This window comes from Monopterus albus, unplaced genomic scaffold, assembly GCF_001952655.1.
Source record: "Monopterus albus unplaced genomic scaffold, M_albus_1.0 scaffold72.1, whole genome shotgun sequence".
Lineage (NCBI taxonomy): Eukaryota > Metazoa > Chordata > Actinopteri > Synbranchiformes > Synbranchidae > Monopterus > Monopterus albus.
In genome coordinates this window covers 1,841,131-1,868,147 of record NW_018127952.1, presented here as the reverse complement: position 1 = coordinate 1,868,147, position 27,017 = coordinate 1,841,131, and the positions used below count along the sequence as shown (strand labels likewise).

The following is a 27,017-nucleotide window of genomic DNA, read 5'->3' as shown; positions in this document are numbered from 1 at the left end:
TGAAACTGCTGATTTATAACAGCAGGAAATGTTTCTGATCTTCCAATGACAGCACAAAATTGCTCCTGCTGTTCTTACAACATGCACAAAGCAATGTGCCAAATCTGCAAGGGTAAGCCACTTCTCAAGATTCTGTCTTAAGATATGATAAAAGAAAACAAAAACATAATTTCAGTGTCTGGTAATCTACAGTATAAAAGCTGTCACATCAGCAGTTAATGGCAACTGACAGTATGTTATTTGAATTCATGCAAAACACACACTGCTTGCTCTTGCATGGGTTAAAAAAACAAGTGTCTTTATCTTGGTATGTGTCTACAAATAGTGCTGGTGTCATTTTGTAAATAATGTCTGGGAGCTGAACTCACTTGGCTGGACACGGGTCCTTGTTACAGATGGTTTGGTTATCGTCAGGTCGGGTTAAGGGGTCACAGAAGTGCTCCTCCACTATCCCCGTTGTCTTTTCCACACAGTGGACAATCTGCCTCTGAACACCTGGAGTACCAGTGAGAGGAGAGTACAGCTTTAGTGACATCTAGCACACCAGAAATAACTTAAAGTGAACGCTAGCGACACATTTCTAAAAACAAGATGTAACATCAAATGCTATGAAACAGACTGATTAAAAAGTAAAATCTTAATTTAGAACTTCTTCCAGTATAGTTTCAAATGAAATGATTATTTTTCCTAAGCTATTGCCTTTTCTATTATCAAATAATAATATATTAAAGTACGATTTTTAAATACCATTGACCAAAAAAGGGATAATTCACCTCTTCAAATACTGTGCTGTATCCTGTAAAACAGTGTACCTGGACATAAAAACGTATGAAAAATGTAATTTTACTTCCAGTACTGTTCTATATCAACCCAGAGCTTTTGAATTTTACCACCTTTCTCCAAACGAGTAACTGCCTCATCCTCTATGATCTCATTTTGATGAATTTCCTATCTTGTTGCACTGCAGACAGCACAAGAATGACATGTAAATCCAAATGAATTTCGAGTCTATGGAAATATTGTACCAATATACAGTATAATATTACTGCTTGTGTTTGTGTTTCAGCTCCCATATAAAGGCCCAGTATGTTATCAAAGTTTAGCAGGACTCCGGAACCTGCATTTAAAAGTGAAACATTCTCAGAACCACTCTGACAGGACTCTTTCTCTCTCCCTCTACAGTATTTATGAGGAGACCAAAGTGTTTCTCTTACCTGTTCCGCATGTAACACTGCATTCAGTCCATGAACCATATTTCCAGAAGAAAACTGAGGCAGTGATGTTGTTGTCTTCTGAGACATTCCGACTGATTGTGTACTCATAACGCACACCTGGGTTGGTCTCCTGAAAGAGAAGCTGTAACAAACACAACAGTATCTTACAAACAAGGAAGACATACAGAAAAGTAGGAGTCATGCACTTCTTGACAGGCTCTTTAGAACGATGACAAGTGAGGAGTCTCCAAAGTAGTGATAATGCATGTGTAAGTTTTGTTTTCCTCAGTTTCCCCCTGCTTATCTGGCTCTTAAATTAAACAGTACAGTATGCCATCAACATGCTGTAACATGAAAGCATGAAGTTAAGCTGTTAATCCTACCTGAATCCACAGTGGCTCCATGGTGGGCCCACGAGACACTAGGTTTTCCAGGTGTCCTGTCCTCACATAAGTGAATATTGTCCCAGCTGCCTTGTACTCTCCATTCCACTGGATCGTCCAGCCACCATTCAGAAAATACTTGTTTGGGTTGTCGCTTCGTAGTGCCAAGAAATTCCCAGCTTCAGCCACCTCTTCAATCCGGATATCCCAGGCTCCCTCTGGGATCAGCCCAATGTCTACATAGCCTGAAGGACATGATGTTACAGTAAGTGAAACTGAAACAACAACTAACCATGATAGACAGTTAACAGACACAGAAGAAAAATGCCACCCTGGATGGCTTTAGGCTTCAGGGATTTTTTTAGCAGAATTGAGAAAGGAGTGATCCATGTTTCCAGCTTTGTTGGTAGTCACTTTAACAGATGGTTAGGTGAATTAACACTGAGGTAACTGGGAATGCAGCATGAAAGGTAATTGCTGTTTTATAGGTACTTGCAGTTAAACTCAACGTGTGCTGCGAATAATTTGTTGACACATTACAACAGCTTCCTACTAATGACAGTGTTTTTTATGGCCATAATATAAAGCACAACGCACAACCTACAATTTGATTTTTTTAACATATGTTTAAAATGATTGTAGTCTGCAGTTCCATACTGCATGTCCTTCTTCTTGTGGCAAGACAATGACTTGTTTGACAGGTTGTGGTCCTTTTCTCACAGCAGACATTCTGTGTAATAACGTGTTAATAATAACAACAGCATCAATGCTGGCTCTGTTTTATTGCAGTGCCCTAGTAAGCTATGACACTGAGACAGAGAGCCAACATGTACAATACCAGGGGTGTGTTCCATTTTGCTCATTATGTTTCCTCTCCTCCATCCTTAGGCATGTTTGAAGGCCATCATATGCTAACCCCTGGATAAAGGAACATAGCTTAACCTCTCACACTGAAACATACATACCGAGTCCTTCACTCTCCTCAAATGTTCTCCTCACAGTTGTACAGGTGGATCCATTACCGTGACACACCCCGCAGCGATCCTCTACTGCATTGGAGTCAATCCCATAGTCACAGCCTATATTCTGAAATACAATATATTCCACAGGACATTATCTAGAATACAGCTTACAGTGATTACATAGCAAGGGCAAAATAAGATAAGAAACATTACGTGAAAATTGGGGAATGAATTTATCTTATCTTTTCCTTCTTGAGGGATTTAGATAAAAGACACATTTTCCAATTTTTCATCCAAATACAGATCTGCTAAGCCTTTAATCAGGACCTGCTTCCTCTCCCTCATGCACAGAACTTTTTACTTGTTCAGATGTGGCAGGTGATACAATGTGCTTATTGTCACACTCCACATTGTGCTGTTGCCCACATCTGGTGCGGTTAAAGACACAATATGTAATCCAAATTTTAAAAAAGGCACTGGCTGAGAACTTTCACTTGAGTTAAAGTAGCACTACCACAGTGCAGAAATATTCTGTTACAAGTAAAAGTCACAAATTTTAAATTTTGTGTACATTTTTTTAAAGCATTAAAAATACATTTAAAGTACAAAACTTTATCCTGTTCTGTTAGGTACCTTGTGAATTTGATTTGATCAGTAAAGTCTTGTCTGATCTTAACCTACACTATAATAACACATCAGTCTCTGTTGTCTGGACCAATCTCTTTTCCCCTTGTTTTGTGGCACAAAATATCGGTATTGGTAACGACGATACCAGCCTGGATTTCACTTGGTATGGGATCAGAAAGGAAATAAGTTGTATCAGACATTACCAGTAACTAAAGTTATTAAATATGTGTAATGAGAGAAAAGTACAAAGTTTTCCTCTGAGATGTTCTGTAGTGCAATCAAAAGTATAAAGCAGCAGAAAATGAAAATACCTAAGTAAAGTACAAGTTCTCAAAAATCATACTGAAGTATAGTACTGGTATAGTAAAAGTAGTTAGATACTTTTCAGCAAGTTCCACAGCACCATCATTTGAAATACAGGAAGGGAACATGTTATGAAAAATTGACTGGATTAAAGTAGGTGACAACTGTATCTACACTAGTAGTTTTCTTTGGCACAGAAAGCTTTTATTTTTCTATTCTGTGCCAGTTTCTTTAACATTTACATACGTGTACTGTTTATTTTACATGGGAAAAAAACCCTCTTTTGGTCTTTAATGTTATAGTGACTCTCCAAACTACTAAATGGGGAAGGTACAGCAGAAAGGGTAGGTGGAGGGCAATAATGTCACAAAATGTCTGCAACTGCTGTCCAATCGGTATCCAAAGAGCGTTTGTATCGGTAACTGGCATTTTGGCCCTGAGCGATAGGCAAGAGCAGGCTGTTATCTTCGGAGAAAACAGCTATCGCATTTTTCTATCAAAGCTCATTTTCATTCAGAATGTCAAATGTACAACACTCGCCTGCAGAGGAAACAAGGAAAGGAACAACTAGATGTACTGCAGGACTGAAAAAGCATCAAAGCAATGAGATGAAACGGAAATACAAGAATGGAATAATTAATCAACACTGCTCAGGATCCTGGAGAACAACACTGAAGGGGACACAACAAAGCATATTATTTATCAGACGGTAGTATGAACAGTACTGATACCTTACAGATGCCATCGATGCACATATCTCGACTTTTGCTGCCTTCATAGCACAGCGTCCCATCTGTGACGGCGTCCCGCATCTTTTCAGAAAAATGTTCATTCAGTGGACGACAGTGCAGTTCACAAGGGTGGACTGAGAAAGTTTTGGGAGAAGAAAAAACAGACCGAGGGGTGATAATCATGAATAAGTAGTGTACAATTTGAATCAAGTTTGATCTGCTCACCTCTGTTGATGACTGCTTCCCACTGGTATAACTTTCCCTTGTAAGGCATGGTGTTGAAGTGGCTACACTGGATGTCTCTGAAGGTGGGCAGGTCATGGGGACATGACGTGGTGTTACAGACCTTGTGCCTTCGTCGCTCTCCCAGACAATACTTCCCTCTGTACCTAGGGCTGCAGGAAAGTCAGATACAGTATGTTATTTCACTGCTGCTCATTGATTTTGATGCTCAGCCTGTTGGGATATAGTGGCAAATGCTGAAGTAAAAAGGAGCTGCTTTACATACATGAGCTAATATTTGCTCCATTTCATTTAGGTGACTGGCTGAAGCTTTGTTAACACCAGCAGAAAGAACTAAATGGTTTAATGATAAGACACCATTCTCCCTGAACAACTCCATATTTTGTGGGGTAAGAGCTGCACTGTGTAAATGACACAGTTTGCTTTACATATTTGATCAAATCCAACAGAAAAACTATGTTACTACTCTACTCACACACAAAAAGCATAAAAATTAAAGGGACAACTAATTTGTGGTAGAGTGTGACTGATAACTGGACTTTTAAGACTAATTCTGATATCAGTATTTTAAAAAAATCTGTTAATTGTGTTTAAGCTGATATCCAACATTTTTTTAGCAAATATAAGAAAATGTAAAAGAAAACATAAAATGTATATATTTTTTAAAAACAGCTTGCGAGGCAGTTGTGGCAGTTTACCATGCTACATTTGTTGGCAAGCATACACTTTGATACTGGCTGTAAGATCTGAATTAAGTTACTTCCTGATGCCCCTGTCATTATCCATATGTCAGTCAGTATATCTGCTGATGTACCGGCTAAAATAAACTTATCTGTCCACGTTCATACAAAGAAACTGCATTACACCCTGAAAATGTATCTTCTATGTATAGTTAAACAGTATTTTATTTTACCCCATAACTCTACAGCTGAGATTTCATTGGCACTGATATGGATTCAGTTTTAAATCGTAACTGATGAGCTCTTTTCCCTCTTGTCCAGAAAAGGTACAGTTCTGATTCATACAATGTGCACTTTGTGTTTTTCTGTTTTGAATAGCTTGGCCTTATTTTTCAAGATAAGTAACAAGGGTAAAAAATACCTCTCAGCATTTTGAAGTATGCGTAGCCAAAAAATACAGCTTACACTGGGTTATCACAGTCTCTTTGGGCACTCTGGACTCCAGCCCCACACGTCCTCGAACAGACCGACCACGCGCTCCAGGATGCCCAGCCGCCATTTACACTCTCAGGGTGATATCCGACTGCTACACACTCCCCATTGAAACACCACTGGCAAAACAAAAAAACATGTTAACTTTATCTTCTTGCTCTTATCTGACAGTAAAGGTCAGGTCATTGTCTTCTCTAGCTGCGGCCCATCCTCTGTAAGGTTTGGATGCACCATTCTGTCTGTAACACATTACAGACTATTACAGTAACAGTTTTGTGCATATTTGTATATTTTATCTTCACACTTTCCATGGGAGCTGAAGAGATGGTTTAAGTCTTATCAGGTCTATTTCATTGTCTTGCTTTCAGTATTTTAACTGTAGTTTGGTTTTTGCTTGGTCATCAAGAGACAAGATGTATCAGGGCCTGGGTGCCTTACAACCTCTGTTAAACAATTTCCTATGGGAAACCTAGAACACTGTTACATATCTGTGTTTCAAGGAAAAAAAAAAAACTTTAAACATTAACTTAACCTAAATGCACCTCATTCTTCCCCCTGGCTGCTGTGAGGCATGCAGCAAAGTGTGTGTAGGGTTAGTTTCACCAAATGTCTGATGCCACAGTTCTTATTTTTCAGTATTACTAATGATAATATCAAGAAACAACCACATTTGTGGGGTGAGGCTGGGCAGTGTAGTAATCTGTTGAGGTTCCAAAAGTCTGGCTTCAGCCCCGTCTCCATATGTTGACTCCTATGATCTCAGTCTTTGTCCAAACAGGAAAAGACTCCCATGAACTAAAGCTTCCCCCTTTAGAAATCAAACTCTGCTGTTTGTTAACAACAAAATCAACATTCTCATCACGATCCCTGTGCCTTGCTCCTTTTACGGTCATGCAGACTTACCCTGTCCTCCCCACATCTCGTCCCATCCGCAGCCCCGTCCAGCTTTGAGTGGCAGGTTGCTCCCACGGTGCACCACAGAGTGCTGCACACATTCTACGACAGCAGAGTAAAAAATAATGTCTAACTTCTGTGACCGGTTTGTCTTTCAAACACAGTGTTGTTTACTATTCATTTACTCAATGTAACATTTAGTATGCAAGCAGAGACACTGAATGAAATCAATTGCTACCTTTTTCCCCACTCATATATACAGTAAATAGGCTACTGCATTTGACTTTCTTTGTGCTATTAGTTACTGCTGGTGTTTTACACAATAAAAGTAGTTTGATTTGCACTGTATAGGTTGTGCTTGTCTCATCTGTCTGTGTGTGATAAGCCATGTCACCCCCTCAGACACAGATCAAATGAGGATTACAGGCTAAAGTTATTCCACAAGGACCGCTGACACCCAAAACTCCTAGAAAACCATCACTGAATGAATGGTCTCTATGAAATAATGGCCTTGGGAGTATGTACTGAATTCTGATCTTTCCCTTTGGTCATCAGCAACCACCACTGCACTTATACAGATCATGCGCTACAGATTTTTGAGGACGTATAATGTCAATTTACAATGAAAGCACAGAAATTTAAGCTCTGTACTTTGCAGCAGCATTTGGAGAAATGTGCTTTCTCACTGAGCAATACCACTTTCATATCTGCAGGTTAAATATCAGGCTACTATCAGACACCAATCTGCTAAGATTACACTGGAACCAGGGAAAAACAGGTACCCTGGCTCTGTACAAACCCCCAAGTGTAAAGTTACATGCTGTGGTTTTACGGGGGCTTACTGTATGTGCTGGATTTGTTCTTGGAGTCTTGTTTAGCAGCCAGAGCCTGGCCAAGCAAAAGTCCACCACATAATACCCATACACTGCACCATGAATCGAATCTGATCTGATCTAGTCTAGTCTAATCTAATCTAATATAATCTAATCTAATAATGTCATTTTTGCACTCGAGTATTAGTATGGATAAAACAACATAATGGGCTAATTAGTCAGGTTTAGTGCTGCTGGTAGTAGGATTATTGTTACTGTTGAATAAAGTCAATGGTGTTTTTTCACCCTGTTTCCAGTCTTGTGGTATTATCTATCTCTTAGCAAGAAAGTGAATAAGCAAATTAACTTAAATTCATTTAAAAGTATTATGCTGTGCATGTGCTGTCACATCAGTGGAATTTCCTTGTTTTGTTTAGTTGCAGTGTATGAGCTGTCAGACTCACCACAAAACCAGCAGCAGCTCAAAAAGGAACTTTTACAAACATTGCAGCAGTAATGAATGATAAAAAAGGAGAAAAAAGTGGAGAATATTTCCCACAGTGGTAAAAATCTGTGAACATTTTGCTTTTTGGCAAATTAGGTTGTTTTTTGAGATATAAACAATTTCAGCATTTGATCTTTCAGCATGCAGTTATTAACAGTGACCTGTGAGCAATACTTTTCCAGTGAATCATCTGCAACTTCAGTGAGTACTAACATAAAGTCTGGCTCTGTATGTAGACATAAATCGGAAGGTCACACTCCATGGAAATTTTGCAAGACTGGAGTTTCTAAAAACAGATCAGTAGAGCCCACAACCAGGATCTGAGTCTCCTCGACCTTCCAGATGGCTAGGGGAGCCACCCCTGTCAAAGAGTTTTAGCAGGATTTGCCCTGACATCCTCCTGGCTGCATCTCATGCAAAAGCAAACAAACCAATAGAAAATCCCTCTCAAGCTAAAATAATCAGATATTCTACCGACTCTGTCTCTGCAGCTACCCCAAACAGCAGCTGTGCCCAGTACTTACACACAGAAGTCTATACTACAAAGCCACAGCCAGTGTAACTTCGTGTTTACACTTCTATGTGAAACTTGGCACAAAAGCGGCTCCCAGATAGAGGTCAGAACTAATGTTTCCTTTGACAATGAGCAGTAAACTGTAGAGTGTGTGCTGCCTGGACAGGGAAACCTGTTGTTTTACTTTATATCATTTCTGTTAAGTATCAACAATAACTGCATTATTTCCTGGGTTGCATAATAACTTCAGAAGATCAGAATCAAACCAATCGCATCCATTTCCTCAAGGTGCAGCAGAAACAATTCACTGTGGGCAACAAGGCCTGAAGGGTACTGTAGCATTGTGAGAGGGCTGTTACGCTGCCATGATCATCATCAAAGTGTGTAATTAAATTACTGGCCTAACTTCCTACATTTCTTAGAAAGTAGCGACTTGTAGTTCAGACAGTTAGAGATGAACAAATTACAGATTATAAATGTTTGTGTTCATTTATTTTGGAATCTTGAATCTCAAATTCTGTTAAGTTTTTATTATGTGAGCTCCCCCAGCCCCAAACATAAAGTCCTGTGTCAAAAAAAAAGCATTAAGTCAAGGAGATTGTTCAGCAGTGAGCTTGGATACTGAGACTGGTTCGAGCCTTGTTAATCATCTGCTTGTTAATCCTCCAGCTGTAATTGTCTCATGCATTCACTGACACATTACTGCCAACAGTTATAGTAAGACGTGTGTTTTACTTATGCAGTGAGTTAAAGCTCAGGTCATCACTCTGGGGCTGGTCTTCTGTGAGAGACTGTAGTTTGTCTGGCCATGCTCAAGCAAATGAAACCACACATGGGACCCCTTAAGTCTCCAGTATACTCTATTAGTACTCCATCATTATCTTCTGCTTATTGGGCAGAGCTGAGAAAGGAATCAGTGTCTGAACTTCTTTTCCAGGTTTATTTTTTCATTCTTGACACTTATGCAAACAGGAGAGACTGTGCCCTGTTATCCTCATATCTAAATGATACTGCATGTCCGCCGCCCTGTGACAGCTGGCTTTTCACTCAGCCCTTGCAGAACAACTGCAAAACAGTTTTGCCTTCCAAAGAGGTCAAACAACATGTTGTACCAAGTGCAATTTTTTTTTCAGAATAACTGAAAAAGTATTATTTTTCTTCAAGACGACTATACTGCTGACACATTCCATTTAATTTTCTGTACCTCTAATCATCATTTAGTAATGTTATCCAATCCCAGCTATCAAAAGGTGTTTTAGCTAATCAAGCTGGAAAAACAAAAACCATAGTCTGGCCTTGTGCCTGCAGAAAAAGGTCAGGAAGGACAGTATAAAGCGAAGTAAAAAGTACTGTCTGTATTATCCCTGTGTACACAATACTGTATGTTATAATTTTCCATATACAGTACATTGTTTTTTGAATTGTCAGGCAAGGCCAAAGGAAGAAACCTGGTGTTTTTACCTGTTACACTACATTTTAGCATTTACAGCACCACTGTTGTCTAACTGTGGCCTTTGTCTAAGGTGGCTGGTCTTACAGTTTTGCTGTAAGATATCTAAGTTTAACACTCTTTAGAATTATACATGCCTGATAAGCCTTAAACGTATGGGTATACTACTCAAACTGGACAACTCTTGCAGTCTTTTAATACAGTGCTACAGAACACTTTCAGTCAGAATGCAGCTTAAGACACTGTTAACCGGTGCTACCTTTCCTCCATGTCCAATCTGTCTGGGCAAATAAAAATAGGAAATGTATGAAGGATAGTTAGTATCAGATTGTGAGGTGAGATGATTACTGACAGACCTGCCGCTCAAATATCTAACATTTGAAAGGTCACACTCACCTATTAAGGTGTCATCTGAATAAACATTCTTATGAAATGCTAATGGAAGAAAAGCACGAGTGAACTAATGTCAGCTCTAAAATTGGCTTGATGGGAATTTGCTAATTTAATAAGAAATAGACTGATGACCACACAGTAAAGTGCCAAGGGTTGTGGAAACCAAGGGTTTGCTGACACTGTCCTAACACCTAATCTGCTCAAATATTGTTCATCCACAATAGAAAAACAATGATGTCAGCAGGCAAAGAATATAATAAATCATCCATATAGTGCATGTTGTTGGCACAGCAAATTGAAAAAGTTGAAAAACTCATTATGAGGACCTAGTGTACTATAGTTAACCCCAGGGACAGGTAAAACTTGTGTCCCAGATTCCTTGGGATTGTGAAAATGTTGACATCTCAATTAATTTAATAATTCTCTTACTGCTTCTTCAGGCTACCATTTCTTCATAATCTTGTTTGTCTTGTGGCTTTTCAAAATGACCTGAGGGCAATAATTTCATTTTTTTTGTCAAGTGGAATACAACTGAACTGGAACCAACATGTAAGAGCGTACAGTAATTTCCAAGGAGGATGGTGGGAAATATCTTCCTTAGTCCCCTCCCACATTTTTCTATACAACTGAACATGGCTTATTTTGATGTACTTGTTATAAAGAATCTTACGTCCATGTCATCACAGAGCAGGGACCCAGATCCATACTGCAGTCGGCACTGATGGGCAGCGCTGTACAGAACCCCAGGAAGCACAGAGTACAGAGACTGCTTCTCCTCCACCGGGGGATCATCGAGGCACCAGCCCCAGCCGCGACTGTGAAAGACAGGAGGGGATGGTTTAAAAAGAAAGAAAAAAGTCTGGTTAAAAACAGTTTATAAAGCTCTCTTTGTTATGTATGTACAGTACCATTCTTTATCAAAATAAAAATATTTTCTTCTCTTTTTCTGCAATTGACTGTTTTAGTAGGGAAAACTTTTGCAAAGACTACATTTGTCATTCTGAACACCAAGAGATGGTCAAGCCTATTTTAACCCAAATATAATGCACTCCAAGCTTTTGACAGATTTGTTTGGTATAAATACAATAGCAGAAGTAAATGCAACAAGAGTCATCATCAAAAGACAATCACAGAAACCCTGTTGCCTTACTGTTTGACTACAAAATGATCTTTGGTAACAATCAATATGGCAAAAATACAGAAAAGGTGATCTTGTAGACATGGCCAAGCTGCAGCCATCAGTGCTGTAGCTAATAAATGAAAATAGTTTTCCTGACAATGAAGACACAGACTGACTGACTGGTGTGAAAACGATTATGACAATAAGCACTGGGAAAAGAACAATAAGCACTGCTGAATGCCCCCCATGGGATGAAGAACTGCAAAGGTCATCATTAATATCTTTGTTATTGGCTGAACAAAGAGCAGAGTTATTTCATTCATTTGATCCTCTGGGGCTGTCACCAGAGAATTATCCAACATCCAGAGCTGATGGAATCACGACGACCCTGTGGTCACTAATATGCGACATGAATTTCAATGACATTCAAGACATTATATAGTCAAGCTGATACAAAGCTGCATTACCATAGCTCGGTGTACCAACACCTGCAAGAGAAGAGGCTTACAGTCCCGACTGTGTTCACACAATTGCACATTATTTGGTCTTGCTTCAGTTTGAAATTAAATAATGGATACTAGTGTCCATTATTTGTCAAGTCTCAGCTTTGATTTGAGTAAGTTTACATTAATATAGAAAGAATTGTGCACGAGATATAGCCCTTTAACACGTAATGCCCAAACTGCAAGGGTTCAAAATCGATTGAACACTTTGCTACTAAAGGTTTCTTGATCAGCTGTGTCTCATTTCAGTCTCACTTCATACATAAAAGTGCTCACGTGTAGCTCAGAGGAGAATGAGAGTTGAGAGTTGTTGTTTAGACTGAGATGGAGTCAATATGAGGAGTAAAGAGGCGATCGTGCAAGTGAAGAAGATAATAATAAGACAAAAAAAGCAAACAAATCTACCACAGAGATATCAAAAGTAGTTGGTTTGCCAAAACCAACAGCTACAAACTAAACTAAATGCTATGGGAAATCTTCCTAATGATAAAGAGATAAGTTTTCATTGAGAAGAAAAAAGTACAGAAAAAAAGAGTGGATAAAGCTGACATGCACTGAAGAGCCTTGGCCTTGTGCACTGCACAGCTGTGAGGAACAACCAGCAGTGTGCAGATGTTCATAGTTCTTTGACCTTTGCTGGAAGTAAACATAAGGCAACCTACAAATTTAAGGTCTAGCCAAGTGACTCTTGAAAAAGCCCAGTGCATTACTTTAAACATTACAATGACTAAAAGAAGCTGCAATTTGGGATGAGTAGCCCATCTATGTGATACTAATTAAACCACTGGGCTCAATGTGACCTTCTACATTCCACATAAAACCACACCTACAGACCAAACCTCTGAAGCACGGTGAGCAGCAGGGGCCTTATGGGACAACTAAATCCATATACAATAGAAGCCTTGTCATGCAGTCAGCGAAGGACATAAAACAGATAAAAATCAGGGAAATTCTGGCAGAATGAGATGGGAAGACAAATATCAGGAGTCAAGTCTCATGTGAGTAAAATGACAAATGCAGCTTTAGCAGTTTTGAAGCAGCTAGCTGGATGTGGAGGTTCAAAGACAGGATGCTGGTAAAACAACGAAAATACAGGCACACGCCAGCAGGGAGGTGGGTGAGTGGGAAGAAGGCATCATGTTTACATGATCGCTTTTCCTTTCAGTATTCATATTGCCTCTGTCAAAACATCTATCCCACCCACCAATAGTGGGTGGGATAGATGTTATCTCGACAATTACTGGATGGATTGTTTGGGATTTGCTATTCAAGATTCATGAGAAGAATTCTAATGTCTTTAGTATCTTTTGCCTTTTCTGTAGCGCCACCAGCAGGTAACATTTTCCAAACACTTCAGTTAAAGGCAAAATACCTCAAAACCTAAATCACCAAATTCTGATGAGCCACTGCTGTACTTTGAATGCAATGCTAAAACAGCATGCTAAACATAAGAGTTATACTGTAGCTCTACATACGCCAATATAGTCAGGCCAATTACTTCTATCTACAAAGTTATCTGAAACTGGAAAATGGTGATTTCCAATGCTGAAAGAGCTTTGTCCTTCTCTTTTTTAATTACCACTGGCCAGACACACAGACACAAAAACCAGTGGTCTTTGTGTAGCAAACTCCCACAAGTGTAAATATCACCCCGCTGCCCTTTTTCCCCCACAGTGGAGTCAGGAAGCTACAATGCTGTCCAGTAGCTGAACACCCACTTAATGAATTCCAGATGCTTAGAGCAGAGAAACTGGAGCAACTACAGTGAAGTATTTCTGACATTTAACACATGCCCTGTTGAAGCCAGAGTCACAGTGCAAGTCTGATAGTAGCAGCAGACTGTATAGTTGACAGACACACACTATACAGTAGATAGAGACTTAATAAGTATAAAGTTTTATTTAACTGTAGTGTCTCTTGGTGAAAAAGTGGCATTTGCACTGAATATGTTCCTTTAAAATTAACCAACATTCCTATAACCAAACAAATAACACTGACATCATATTTAGCTGCTGCTCTACGAGTTCTGGGTGATCACCAAAAGTAATACTTTAACTCCACAACCAGTACAAAACATTGTATGGACATCATATATAATAACCATGCTTGATAAAGGCCGGTGGTTTAGAAAATGAGAACGATGTTACATCTTAACAACAAACCTTTAGCAACTGCAGTAAACAAAAATAAGGTAACATTATACAGTTCATATAATTTAACATGTGAGATTTAAACTGCCGTGGCTCTAAACACTGTTGTTCACAGTAGTGTGTGTACACAACACCAGTAATCTTAAAACAGTTAGGTGTATTAGAAATACTGAACATGTGTCTGCCCTGAGGTCAGGATATGATAAAACTTTAACTGAGGCTAATGAATTGTAACAGTCTCATAAACAATGATGATGTGCACATGCCCAAAAATAACAGTTGTAGAAACATCACTACTTATAGGGTGATGTACATTTTACTTTAAAACTTGTTTTATTTTGTAGTTGTTTGACTGCCACAGCGCTCATTGACCACAGAGGTGGGAAGTAACAAAGTACAAATACTTGACACTTCGTTACTCTACTTAAAAAGATTTTTCAGGTATCTCTACTCTATTTGAGTATTTATTTTTACTCGCTATATTTTAACACAAATAACTACTTTCTACTCATGACATTTTCAAACCAGACTTGTTACTTTTAGTTTTAATATATTTGAGGGGAATTATCAATTATTCCTATTTAGTACTTATTGCAAAATGTGCACAACGCTGCAAAGAGTAACATGTTTCTTCACTACAAGCTCTCTGCTTTGTTTACAGTCAGGGAGATCTTACAAATACACAATTGAGTCTTGCTGTACGCCAGACGCTGTAAAAACCTATGGTCGTTTGAAGCCTTTGAGGCAACATTTTTAACAAATGTACTAATCTTGTGTTTCATAATGCAGAAACATGTCACCCAGTGCAGCGGTGTGTTTCACTGATGTATTTTTAACTCTTTTTGAACAACAGTGGAGGTCTATGACACAGACGAATCCGAGATAATCCAAGTTGGAGACTGACTTCGGCTCTGCTTGGGGATAGCTGAAAAGGTTATTAATATAGAAAATGACCAGCCTTATTCTTTAAGGCAGACCTGAAATATGTTCTTCTTAGATAATGTTAATTATTTTTGTTTATTTGAAGCTAGAACGGTTTATTAGTCTTGGAAATATATTAATATGACATAAAGGGGCGACAGTGGTGCAGTGGGTAGAGCAGTCGTCTCCCAACTGGAAGGTTGAAGGTTTGAATCTCGGTGCTTGCAGTTCACATGTCGAAGTGTCCTTGGGAAAGACACTGAACCCCCCCAAGTTGCCTGTGATGGTGGCACGTATGCACCCAACGGCCCGGGGCCCTCGGCTCCAAACAAAAATTCATTGTACATGTTACAATGACAATAAAATAAAGCTTCTTCTTCTTCTAAGTTTCAGTTAAGCTTGCACAGAAACAGTTGGTAGAAGAGCCTGTACTTTCTTCTGCTTTTAATCAAATGAAGAGTTTGAGTCAGTACTTCTACTTGTGTAACAAATGTGTGTACTGTTGCCACCTCTGATCATCAAAATCAAAACACTACTGAACCAGAGTTGGCCTACAAGAATAAATGCCATCTCCATGACCAGATGTTAAATAGAAAACTAACAAAATATATACCCACAGTATATTAATAATCGCCAGCAACACCTTTATATTGATGCGTTCAAAATGCTGTGGGCACATGAAACTTTGAGCACAGACACACAAACTCAGAGTCATATGTGAGACAAAAGTGTAGTCATACAGCACATGTGGCACTCACTCTAGAAAGCGGGTGATATACTGGCGACTGCAGCGTGACCACCTGGGCAGGGAGGTGGCATAGAGGAGCTGTGGAGACATGATGAAAGGTTGCTTCCCAATGGGTTCACAGTCATTACTGCTGCCGTCGTGCTGAATCCCAAAGCTGTTACACAAAAGCACATCCCAAAGAGAGAGCAATTAAACATTTATCCACTTTGTTGTGGGGAGTCACAAAGTCACTGCAATAACAGAAGGCAAAAGTAAACAACACACATGAACACAGAGTTCTCGCTTAAATGGCGACCATTATGTTCAACAGCTGCATGATGACTGCAAAGGGAATTAAACAGGCTTCAGAAGCATTTCTAATAATGGTGCTAAAATGCTGGTTAAAAAAAAAAAGCAACCTAAAAAAATCTGAACTTGACAAGGAAGAGGGTGACATCATCAGGTCTCTGTTTTGTTAGTGAACCATAGCAATAAGGAATGATGAATGATATCTAAAGAGCAAGAAGCAGAACAATGTAACAGAACTTCAACTTAGTGGTACAGGTCCATCAACTCAGTGCATATCAACATGAACCTCACGATTGCTCAGAAAGTTTCCATCATCATCTAAACTCTAATCATTGTAGACACACATATCTAATTCCTACCCTTTATTATGTGGGGTTACAGGTAGTGTACCAATCCCTGTTCACAACAGCATACCCACTGTGTAGTGCTTCCTCACTGTGTGAAAGCTGCTCCTGAATCCCACATCTAAAATGCAGGGTTAGTAGCGTTATCCTGCTTTTATTAGATTTGGGAAATTTTTAATTCCAACAACCGCAGCATTACAATCACCAAACACTTTAGTACTCATCATCCTGGAAGCTTTTCCTGTCACAGTTCCAGTCCTGTTCCTGTTCCTGCCTCTGCTTCATGTTTTCCTGGCCCTACTACAATCTGGACTGTTCTCTGGACTATTGCTCCTTTTCCAGTTTCCAAATGAATCCAGACTTCCCCAGTTTTTCATCTCTCACTCATTCCATCAATATCCAGTCCTGACCCTGACACACACACACACACACACACACACACACACACACACACACACACACACACACACCCCACACTTGTCTTCACTCACTGTAATTAGCTCCCTTGGTTAATATGTTCTGTATGCCAAGTTTCATTGTATACCTCGTTATAAATAAATAGACAGAACTCTTACAGTGGTAGTACAGGCAGAATGAAAAGATCCTTCATAAATAAAAATGCACACGCACACACTCAGTTACATAAATATTATTATTATTATTATCAATATTGTTATTTCATCATGTTCCTCCTGTTTCATGGTTTTGGACACTACAGTTTATTATTATTATTCAGTCAGCACTGTTTGCATGATTTTGACACTGCTTTGGACTCGCTCTGCTTCAGAAACTCCCTGCTCAGTTTAGACTCATAGTAAGCCAATCTTTTTCCCCTTTTGTGTTCATTAATCAATTTAACTTAATCTTCCTACCAGCCTGGTGTGTGTACTGCACTTGGGTCCTTCTCTACTTAGTTTGCTGTTTCATTAATTGAAACGCGACAGCCATCCAGCCATCATGGGCCCAGCAGTTCACACACTACAGTGGAAGATTTACCTGGACCTTTTAGCATCTGATTATCTATCACCGGGAAGTGACCATCTTGGCAGAGTTGAACGACATCCTGGAGGTAGACAATAAGCGCGTCCGAGCAAACATCAGGCACATGGTGTCTGCACAGTTTTGTTTTCTGCCAGAGACTGCCATGGCCAAGTTAGGGATCACCAGAGCCATGGTATTGGAGACACGACAAAATAAGTGTTCAGTATCTTTTTTAATCATCTAGATTATTCTGATGATGGTTTGGCAATGTAAACATAAAGCATAAATTATTATCATGTGTGTACTACATGTTTTTTTAAGTGTGCGCAGTGAAACCTTACTTGTGTCCCAGCTCATGTGCTATAGTGAAGGCCAACGGCAGACCCGTGTCCTCATTAATGCTGCAGCTGCGATGCGGCTGACACATCCCCGCCACATGCGACAGACCCAGAGTCTCACAAGGCCTATTAATAGCTGCACAGATGTCCTTCCTGTGAAAAGTTAGGTGCCAGTCAGACATCTGGAAATTGGTTTGATACAATGCACAACATGTTTCTAATATGAACATTTGATGTACATGAAAATATCCATTAAAAACATTGTTGGTACAAATATCTCACTCAGTGCAATCTTCAAATAGATACACCCAGTATGAGCAAAGTTAATGCAACACGCCTGTAATAAATTTTACCTTCATGAGGGTTATAATGTTCAGTTTTTGTTGAATGTGTTGATGTGTTCCAACTTTAGGTATAGAAAGTTTTCAAAGCCATCCAAAAGGCCAGGAGCCAAAGAAAGACAAGAAGAATAAGATGCTTTTGAAGAGAAAAACACAGTTGCAGAAACAATCAAAGTTGAACATGGCAGAAAAATACAGTGGGATCTTAAAGTGATTGATGCTGCATCGGCCAGGGAGGAGGAAGAGAGGGAGCATGAAGAATATCTGGAGCGACATACACATCAAAACCACTGAAAGGGTGAGTCATGACAAGAGAAAGTTATAGACAAAGATGAAAGAAATACATCAAAAGGAAATCACAGCGTGAGATAAGATGGGAAAAGGCAAGAAAATACTCATTTGTTGTGATGGTCTCTTCTCATTCATCCAACATCCTTGTCTTTGGTGTGACTTCTTATTGCCAATTACTCTCCTCTTGATCTTCCATCGAACCCATTGTTACCTTCTCATTTTTCAACATCTGATCTGACCTATTTCTTCTTTGACATTTGTGTTTTTCCTCCTCACTGATAACGGGTCTCTATCCATCCCTTTCCATCACCTCAAAAGTAAGGTAAGAAAGTGTACAACAACAAATATGTCCTTACAACAACCAGAGACTGGGATCTGCTCAACACAGGATAAAGTTCAGGTGCATTGACTAAGATTTTACATGGTCTAATAAATCAAACGGAAATGGGACAGGACATTGTGTTTCTCAGATATATCCTGCAAACCCAACCCACTCGGATATATACTGAACCACCTACAGCTCTTCTGTTGTTATTCCAGCTTCTCTACTCTATGTTGTCAAAATCTGGTCTGGAAATTAGCCCCATCTGTCAACTAGCAAAGGTTATGAGGTGTTTTCCGACATGCAAGAAGACATTTCAAACAGCCATCCATGGAGAACCTCTGGGTAGCTACAATAAAATTCTGAAACAGTGTTCAGAGATCTGTTAATGGTGGTACAGTTTAATGTAGCTGATGACATGACAACACAAGACGACAAATTAAGAATGCTTAATAAAAATTGAATGCATCTTTGTCTCTCTACAACTAAGTCAATAACAGCTCTGATATGACCTTGTCTATCAAAATCGGTGTGTGGTATCTGTTCTTATGGTGTCTTGTTGCTTGCTCTCTGTTGTTTTTGTCCCTACTGCTGTTGGAACGCTGGAATTTCCCCACTGCGGGATCAATAAAGTTCTACCTACCTACCTACCTACCTTGATAAAAACAAATTACCAATTGACTGCTTTTGGAAATGTGACTATTTGTAGTTGAATCAGAAACAGAGCTTACTGAATTAACGTTTAATTTACCTGGTGAGCAGAACTGCTACATCGTGGTGCAGGGGGTGTTCATCTCCTTTCATGTTTAGTTTCTTCTGCCACTTACAAAAGCTGTTCAAGCTGTTGTCAGCATGATGCGTAATCTTTAAGTCATCCTGTTATCCAGGTCAGATTGAGATGAAGGGTAAGAACACACAGTAAACAGATCAAAAATGAGTAGTTAATATACTATAGGTGTACAAAATGGGCCATTATCAGTGCACAGTCAAGACAAAACTTCAGGTTCTACTTGATGGAAATGGCTCTAAAAGCAACTTCACAATGTTCAGCTAAACTGCACCATAACTGGTTTTACTATTTGATTTTAGTGGGCCACCATTCATAGAAAAAAAGGTAAAAGCATATGTGCTGTATAACCTTAGGTAAACACCTGTTTGTGTTCTGTGCATCCCATATATTCTGTTGTAATAACAGGTGGGTGAGATAGGTGGGAGCTCTGTGACATTCAGTCACAAGTTTGTGTTGGCGTGAAACAGGTTAATCAATAATGGGAAATAATTTACAAACCAATATTTAAATGGAATTAGCAACAAAATGAGCCTTGGATAAGGCTCAGGTTCAGGTTTTATTGTCAATTCACCGTATGTGCAGGACATACAGAAAATCAAAATACCGTTTCTCTCTCACCTAGTATTGGGTGCCATAACATTTAGGAACTAGAATAGAAAGTAGAAGTAGAAAAAATAGAATAGAACAGAATAAGAACTGGATTAACATAATTAGGAGAAATCTGAACAGTACAGCCAATAAGCTGTGACTTAAAACCATGTACAGTCAGTGACAGTAGTGCAAAACAATAATAGGAGATTGTCAGATGGTTCAGCATCAACACAGCCTTGGTGATGAGGTGCAAATAGCATATGAGGTATACATGGACAGTACTGCAAAATGATGAACTTGTAAATATGGGTTTGAAAATGATCATTTTAAAATAGGGAAGTTTAATACTATATTTCCTAGGGAAAAAGATTATTTAAAATCTAAAAATAATATACATAATAAATGTGTCTTTCCTGCAAAAAAATATCTGTGTGTCCAGATTAGAGTGGGTACATGGCTCTGTGTACTCTTAAAGAAGTATAAACAAATTACATTATTTTGTATTGAAAATGTTGTGATTTTTTATGATACTAAGGAGACAAGTGAGTGGCTAGTTGCTGTATGAATAACTCAGAGCTTCTGAAATGGTTATTTGAAAAAGAAACCTTCAAGCTGCCCACTTACCTAGTGATTGCATGAAAGTTCAAGAAAAAGCCTTGTGTCAGTAGGCGGTCAGTGATAACTATTGTTGATCACCTGAACTGATTTATTTGAATTTGTCTGTGTGCAATTAGTGCTATTCTGCACAGAGAATGGTACAAATCGGTGCCATTTGCTTGGTTTTTCACACTTTTATCAATTGTTATACTTAAATTGACTTTACTTCTGTTTACCCTGCAGACACATGAGGCTGAACATGTTTTGAAATCTGTAAATGTCAAGAAGGCAGCAGGCCCGGATGGGATCCCAGGCAGGGTTCTCAAGGACTGTTCTCACCAGCTTGCAGAGGTTCTAACATTTTCCATCTCTCTCTGGTGCATGCTACTGTTCAGGCCAGTCTAAAATCTGCTACCATCATCCTGGTGCCCAAACAATCTAACATCAGCTCCCTTAATGACTATAGGACAGTGGCCTTAACATCAATTGTCTCAAAGTGCTTGGAGAGATTCGTTCTGGGTGGGAGGAGGCGGAGAAGGTTCCTAGAGACTCACATCAGCAATAACCTAAAATGCGGTCTAAACACTACTGCTGTAGTAAAGAAGGCTTAGCAAAGAGCCCCCACCTCTGTTATCTTATTGCATGGATGCTGATTTGCTCTTGGACTTGTTTCATGTGAGCAACTGTGTGTAACTATCACAATGCAGTTTTAATAATTTTTAATTCTAATTTTAATATTTCATGTGCTTCTTGTGTTTTTAATGAACTTATCTGTATAGAGTGAGATGTGTGAGTGTGTGGGTAACGAAAGTATCTCTAAGAGAGCTGTCTTTTAAATTTCATTGTATTGTTTTTCAGTGCAATGACAATAAAAGATATTCTATTCTATTTTATTCATTTGCTACTTCCTATTGTATATCTTTTTATCTGCTGCTGCATGGGACAATACAGGAAATATTTTAAGTTCTATCTGATAAGTGACTAGTGATAAGTAAAAGCAGAAATAATTTTGAACTTGAATAACCTTTGCATGAGTCATTATGAATGTGAGTACACAAACAAAAGCTCTATGTACACAGGTTTCATTCATAGAACACCTGCTGGACACAAAATGGAGCAATAAGATATGAAGCTACAGCTAGCAGTCAGCTAACTTAGCTTAGCATAAATACTGGAAGAACACAACTTCAGTTTTACTGCATGCAGCAGTTTACAATTATTTTTTGTGGGTTCAGTTAATTAACATGAATTACCTGTTAGTTTGAAATATTTATTTTGATCTTGATTCTCCGACATAGTGAAAACCCTGTCATGGATGTCATCACATCACTAATGTACACATAGGCATTCAGTTAAGCATGGTTGGACGAATAAAGCTCATTTCCTTTATAAGATACCATAATCCTTATTCAACCACTTTTCATCAACATACGCTGCTATGTTTTACCTCATCCTGCTCCAGTAGGATGAGTCGAACAACCACAATGTTGACTGCGTTTCCAATACTCGCATCTTGAAAGAGACCCGACACCTGGAAAAAAAAATTCATTAAACATCTGGGTGCTGGCATACCTACTATGACACTGGGTAGACAAACATAATCCTAATTAAACAGTTAATGCAATAAATAAGCAACTATGACCGAGAGAAAACAGGTACTGTAGCTGCCAAGAGGCAAAGTGGTAGAAACTTTTAAATATGTCAGAAAAGAAATGTGCTACAAAGATTTTTTTTTAAAAACACACATTCATTTCAAAACTTCATTGTGCAGAAAGGACAACAATCAAACCTTAAAAATAACCGTATTCCTGTTATTACACAGAGCCATAGAAGCAACACTTCTAAATTCCTTTCATTTCTCTTATTGTCAGGGAAAACATACACACTAAACTGTCTATTGTTTGTTGTGTAACTGAGGCACTTAAAAAACAGCTTTGACAAATATAGAGAACTTACAGTAATTCATCAAAACTCTGCAGCCATTGTAGTGCTTGTTCAGAAATCTGTGGTGCACATCTTGCAGCTGAATCAATCTTGCAATTTTAAAAGCTCATTCCTTATATGTATAAGCGTTTTTCTATGCATTGCAACACACTCAAAGCGCTTTCACACTACTAGGCCATTCACCCATTCGCACTCCCAACAACTCATGCATTTACACGCCGGTGACATCACCGGGAGCAAGTGGAGGTTAATTGTCTTGCTCAAGGACACTTTGGCACATGGACTGGAGAAGCTGGGAATCAAACCGCCAACCTTCCAGTTAGGAGGTGACCCGCTCTATCTCCTAAGCCACAGTGAAGAAGGAGCTGAGCTGAAAGGCAAAACTTTCAATTTACCAGTCAGTCTATGCTCCACTACAAATACAAGCAGCTGGAAGGAGTTTCCTTCACAGGGTGGCTGGACTTAGTGTTAAAGAAAGGGTGCAGAGTCTGAACATCTAGAAGGGGCCTGAAGGGTGAGGTGGTTTGGGCATCTTATCAGGATGCCTCCAGGCACCTCCCTTTGGAGGTCTTCTGGAGGAGACCCCAGGGTAGACCCAGAACACACTGGAGAGATTACATGTCTCATCTGGCCTGGAAACGCCTCAGAATCACACCAGAAGAGCTGGAAAATGTTGCCAGGGAGAGGGACATCTGGACAACCTTACTGTACCTGCTGCCACCACAGCCCATTTTCAGATAAATGGAAGAAAATGGATGGATAAATGGATAAAAACATAGCAGCAGCTAGTTAAATCTCCTTTTTTTTAATTTGCTACAGTGGTTGATTTTACATTTCCTCTCTAGCCAGACACTGTGCATTAGCAGCTAATCCCAAGGCTTAAACAGTACTTGTGAATTCCCACTGCATCAGTCTTTACTGTATGTCTTTATGGGCTGCTTAGTTGTTAACACAGAGAAATGATGAATATCTCAAAGCAAATACAACAATCCATCATGTGAATAAGTGTTGAGTGCTATTTTTGTGAAATGGCTTCAAATATCTTTCTGCTGAGATTGACTGTCATGGCTATGAGTGCAAATAATACCACTGGGTGCTTACAGTACAGCAGAATGCACTATACACAGTGTTAGTGATGGGACAATGGAGCAGCTGCTGGCTTAGGAAGATGATGCCATTACTTATTGTTTGGACATAATAGGTGAGAGGTTGTTTCTCTTGGTGCAAGATTGTTTTCATAAACCTCAGTTGTTTGTGGTGTATAAATTCAAAGTGGGAGTGAAGAGGACTCATAAAAGGATCACGAGAGGATGTGGGGAATAATGACTACTTCTTCCATGTATTGTTGTCTGTTAAGTCGGTGAATCCATGGGCTTCTCTGCCACTGCCTTTCCTGATATTTGGTCCTCTGACAGCACTTTCAGTGGCTGCTACAGCCATGTAAGAGCAAACATGGCTTTATCTTGGAAAAGCCACTTACTGTAGAGTATGTGCTGATAATGAGTCAGTTTATTTTACCCCAAAGTAGGTGGTAGTAACAACAACAACTGTGAAGGGCAAGGGAGTCATGGTTGAGAAAAGCCAGATGAGAACTGTTTAATCCTTCTCTTGCGTTAACTGACACAAGGATGGGAAAACTGAAAAACATTAGTCTCACACAGCAATATCATTCAGAACATCTCAGAAGATGTTCAAACGTCCTGTAGCTCTCCCATGTTAAGTCTGGAATTTGATTTTGGGCATATTTTTGACCTCTTTATGCTAAGTCATTATGCTAAGCTTAGATAACTGTGGGTATAAAAAGAGCATCAGCTCATCTAACTTTCAGTAATAAAGCAAGTGTATTTCCCAGTCGCTTTAAATACTCCTTCAAATTCTGTGTATGACAAATGGACTGACACTTCCAACATTAACACATACTCCTACTTACAATGTTCATGACAGCAAGGATGTAGCCTTCGACAGCTTTGCTGCCATGATACTCCACCATTTTAGGGTCAGCCACCACCAATGTTTCCACCCACTTCTCTTTGCTAACTGAGCGCTGATGAATTCTCCTTCTTCTTCTATGTTTCTCCCAGCGCTCACGACTCCTCTCAATGTCTCCAAAACTTTGATGGGAATCTTCAGGTGGAAGACAGAAACAGACATGGAAAACATTCTTGCTGAGACACGCTATGCAGACATAGCACATCAGGTATTGTATATACTTTATTAGGAATCAAGTCCTACATTTGCTCATGGTGACTCTGCTTTATTATCCTTTCTGTCAGTAAAATATCAAGTTGATACATATTCATTATGTTATTCATTCATTAAAGAGTAATCAATTTACAGTAACTTAAAAATGCAGTAACCTCTGTGTTAAAATATGTTGTATCTGCCAGTAAGTGCTTTTATAAGATGTCACACCTTACTAACTGTCTGTAAACCTTTTCTATAATAATGATGACTTTATTGTATTGCAACTTTTAGCAGTGCGGTTCTGGCTGATGATGGGGGGGTGGGGGGACTTAGTGACTTAGTGAATTCTTAATATCTCTCGAAGATGCTCACTTTTCTTTTAAGTCCACCCAGAATTTTAAGTAGCTGGTTTATTAGCTGCTAAATTTAACTGATTTTATTCTTCAGACCTTTGCAGATTATTAACTGGGGACAGACTCATGAAAGGTGAGGAAGTGTGATCAGTGATTTCCTTCATTCTGATAATTCACTGCCCAGTCTTATTAATAGTCAGTTGATGAGTCTTGGCATAACGTGGGCTACTTATCCTGACTACTTCAATTTCCGGAAACGAATAACAAAAGATAAAGCTGTAAGTATTGAACTTGTAGCTGGGACTTTATTTTTAGGGTTTGCATATTCACATGTACAATATGAGTGTGTGCGCTAGTGTGTGGTGAAAAAAGAAAGTCATTTACTTTTGACTCCGCAGGTACTGTTGAGAGCTCGTTTCCCTGAGATTGGCTGCACAACTGGACTCCGGATGGCAGGGGACGCATGGCGTTTGTAGATGGCATGTGCCTGTGGTGCTGCGGTCTCATCGTTCGATTTCTCCAGAGGGTAAATGAAAAACTCTTCATCCAGCAGCTTGAACAGTCCTGTCTGAAGAAAAGGAGGGCTCTAAGTTGGTGTTCTCATCACCCCTGCAAATGTTTTATTAAAACTAAAGTATTCAATTTCTTTCTATTTTTTTCTATCTGAAATATGTTCCAACACATAAATTGATGTGGACAGGTGTTGTCAAAATGCTGCTATGACCCACACTCACTGAACAGCCTGGCAGGAGTGCAGAGGTATTCCCTTTTAAATTTTTTTAGCAAGGCCTAAGCTTCTAATAAATCAGAGAAGTCTGGGCTGGGACCTCAAGGCTGTCAATCAATACGTGAACGTGCTTTTAGTTTACTAGTCCTCTCGCACCAAGGATTGAAGCTAGTATTACCTGTTGGAAAACGTCAACATGGCTGACTCATAGGCTAGCAAACTATTTACCTTAAAACACCTTTACATTACATGTCCCTCTGCTCAGTAAATAACAGCAGTCATCCCTGCACTATTTGTGTACTGTGAATCTCTGTAAATGTTAAGCTGCCTCTGCACCTCTGCAACGTTTATTCTACCAGTGACTCTGCAATGAATTTTTACATTTTTGTGTTTTTAGCCTGACCTGAACTTTGCAGGAATGTGATACCTCAACACTGCAAGAAATGCATTCTGATGGAAGTATACATTTTTATAAGCATCTTTTTTTTAATAATCCTGCTTAATTTTAAGCAGTATCTGCACAGCTTCACCTTCTGTTGTATGCAACACAACAGAAGCTTCAGTCTGAAATGTCTTTATTCTTTAATCTAGTAAATCATGTGAAATGTATTATCATGAGGTTCTTTTTTTGAGTGAACTCTATTTGTAAGACAAAAGCATTTTAATGAATATCTGACTGTGCTTCACAGCTAAAATGTGACTACTTTTACAGAAAAATAAATAAATGTTAACAGTAAAACCAAAAGGTGCCTTTGCATGTGTGAACAGTATACTGTATGCTCCACTGCTTCAAATATGTTTATGGGGAAAATATTGATTTGTCAAACTGAGTGAATTATCTGGATGGAGTAATTGCTTAAGTCTAAACAGAAGATAACCTCAGACATATCTATGTTTTTTTGGAAATGGTAGTTGCCGTCTAAAAACCCTCAGGTTGTTGGTTAATTCTGAGGTCTGAACATCCACTGATGCAGTTTTGATATTCACACCTTATTACACACACTTAACTCTGAAACACCCCCTGCTGCAGCTGAAAACTTGGCATCCATTCAAATACAACTTCCAATGACAACTTGTTTATACACTCACCAGTCCATCACAGGTACTTATGGCTGCCTTGCCTTTAACAGTGGCCTCATCCCACACTTTACCAAAAAAATGGCACTGGGAGGATCCAGGAGGATGGATCTGGGCCCCATCCAGGCCTCCGTACCTCCTCTCCGTCAGGAAGCCCGGAGCCAGCAGGTGTGAGTTGACGGTGAGGTTAAAGTGCAAACTGTG

The 27,017-nt window shown here is 39.2% G+C and overlaps 1 protein-coding gene across 1 annotated transcript in view; it reads right to left on the bottom strand.

Annotated features, from left to right (window-relative positions):
- adamts7 (a disintegrin-like and metallopeptidase (reprolysin type) with thrombospondin type 1 motif, 7) overlaps positions 1-27,017 on the bottom strand; it is a 44,872-nt gene that overhangs the window by 15,227 nt on the left and 2,628 nt on the right. Inside the window, exons 3-18 of the mRNA XM_020605860.1 lie at positions 26,826-27,012; positions 25,394-25,577; positions 24,403-24,596; positions 21,976-22,059; positions 19,302-19,426; positions 17,600-17,749; positions 15,656-15,799; positions 10,874-11,018; positions 6,539-6,631; positions 5,609-5,754; positions 4,446-4,615; positions 4,221-4,354; positions 2,563-2,683; positions 1,598-1,842; positions 1,215-1,356; positions 369-495 (exon numbers count right to left, since the gene is read on the bottom strand). Of these exons, the coding sequence (XP_020461516.1) occupies positions 369-495; positions 1,215-1,356; positions 1,598-1,842; positions 2,563-2,683; positions 4,221-4,354; positions 4,446-4,615; positions 5,609-5,754; positions 6,539-6,631; positions 10,874-11,018; positions 15,656-15,799; positions 17,600-17,749; positions 19,302-19,426; positions 21,976-22,059; positions 24,403-24,596; positions 25,394-25,577; positions 26,826-27,012 (2,391 nt within the window). The remainder of the gene's footprint in view (positions 1-368; positions 496-1,214; positions 1,357-1,597; positions 1,843-2,562; positions 2,684-4,220; positions 4,355-4,445; positions 4,616-5,608; positions 5,755-6,538; positions 6,632-10,873; positions 11,019-15,655; positions 15,800-17,599; positions 17,750-19,301; positions 19,427-21,975; positions 22,060-24,402; positions 24,597-25,393; positions 25,578-26,825; positions 27,013-27,017) is intronic.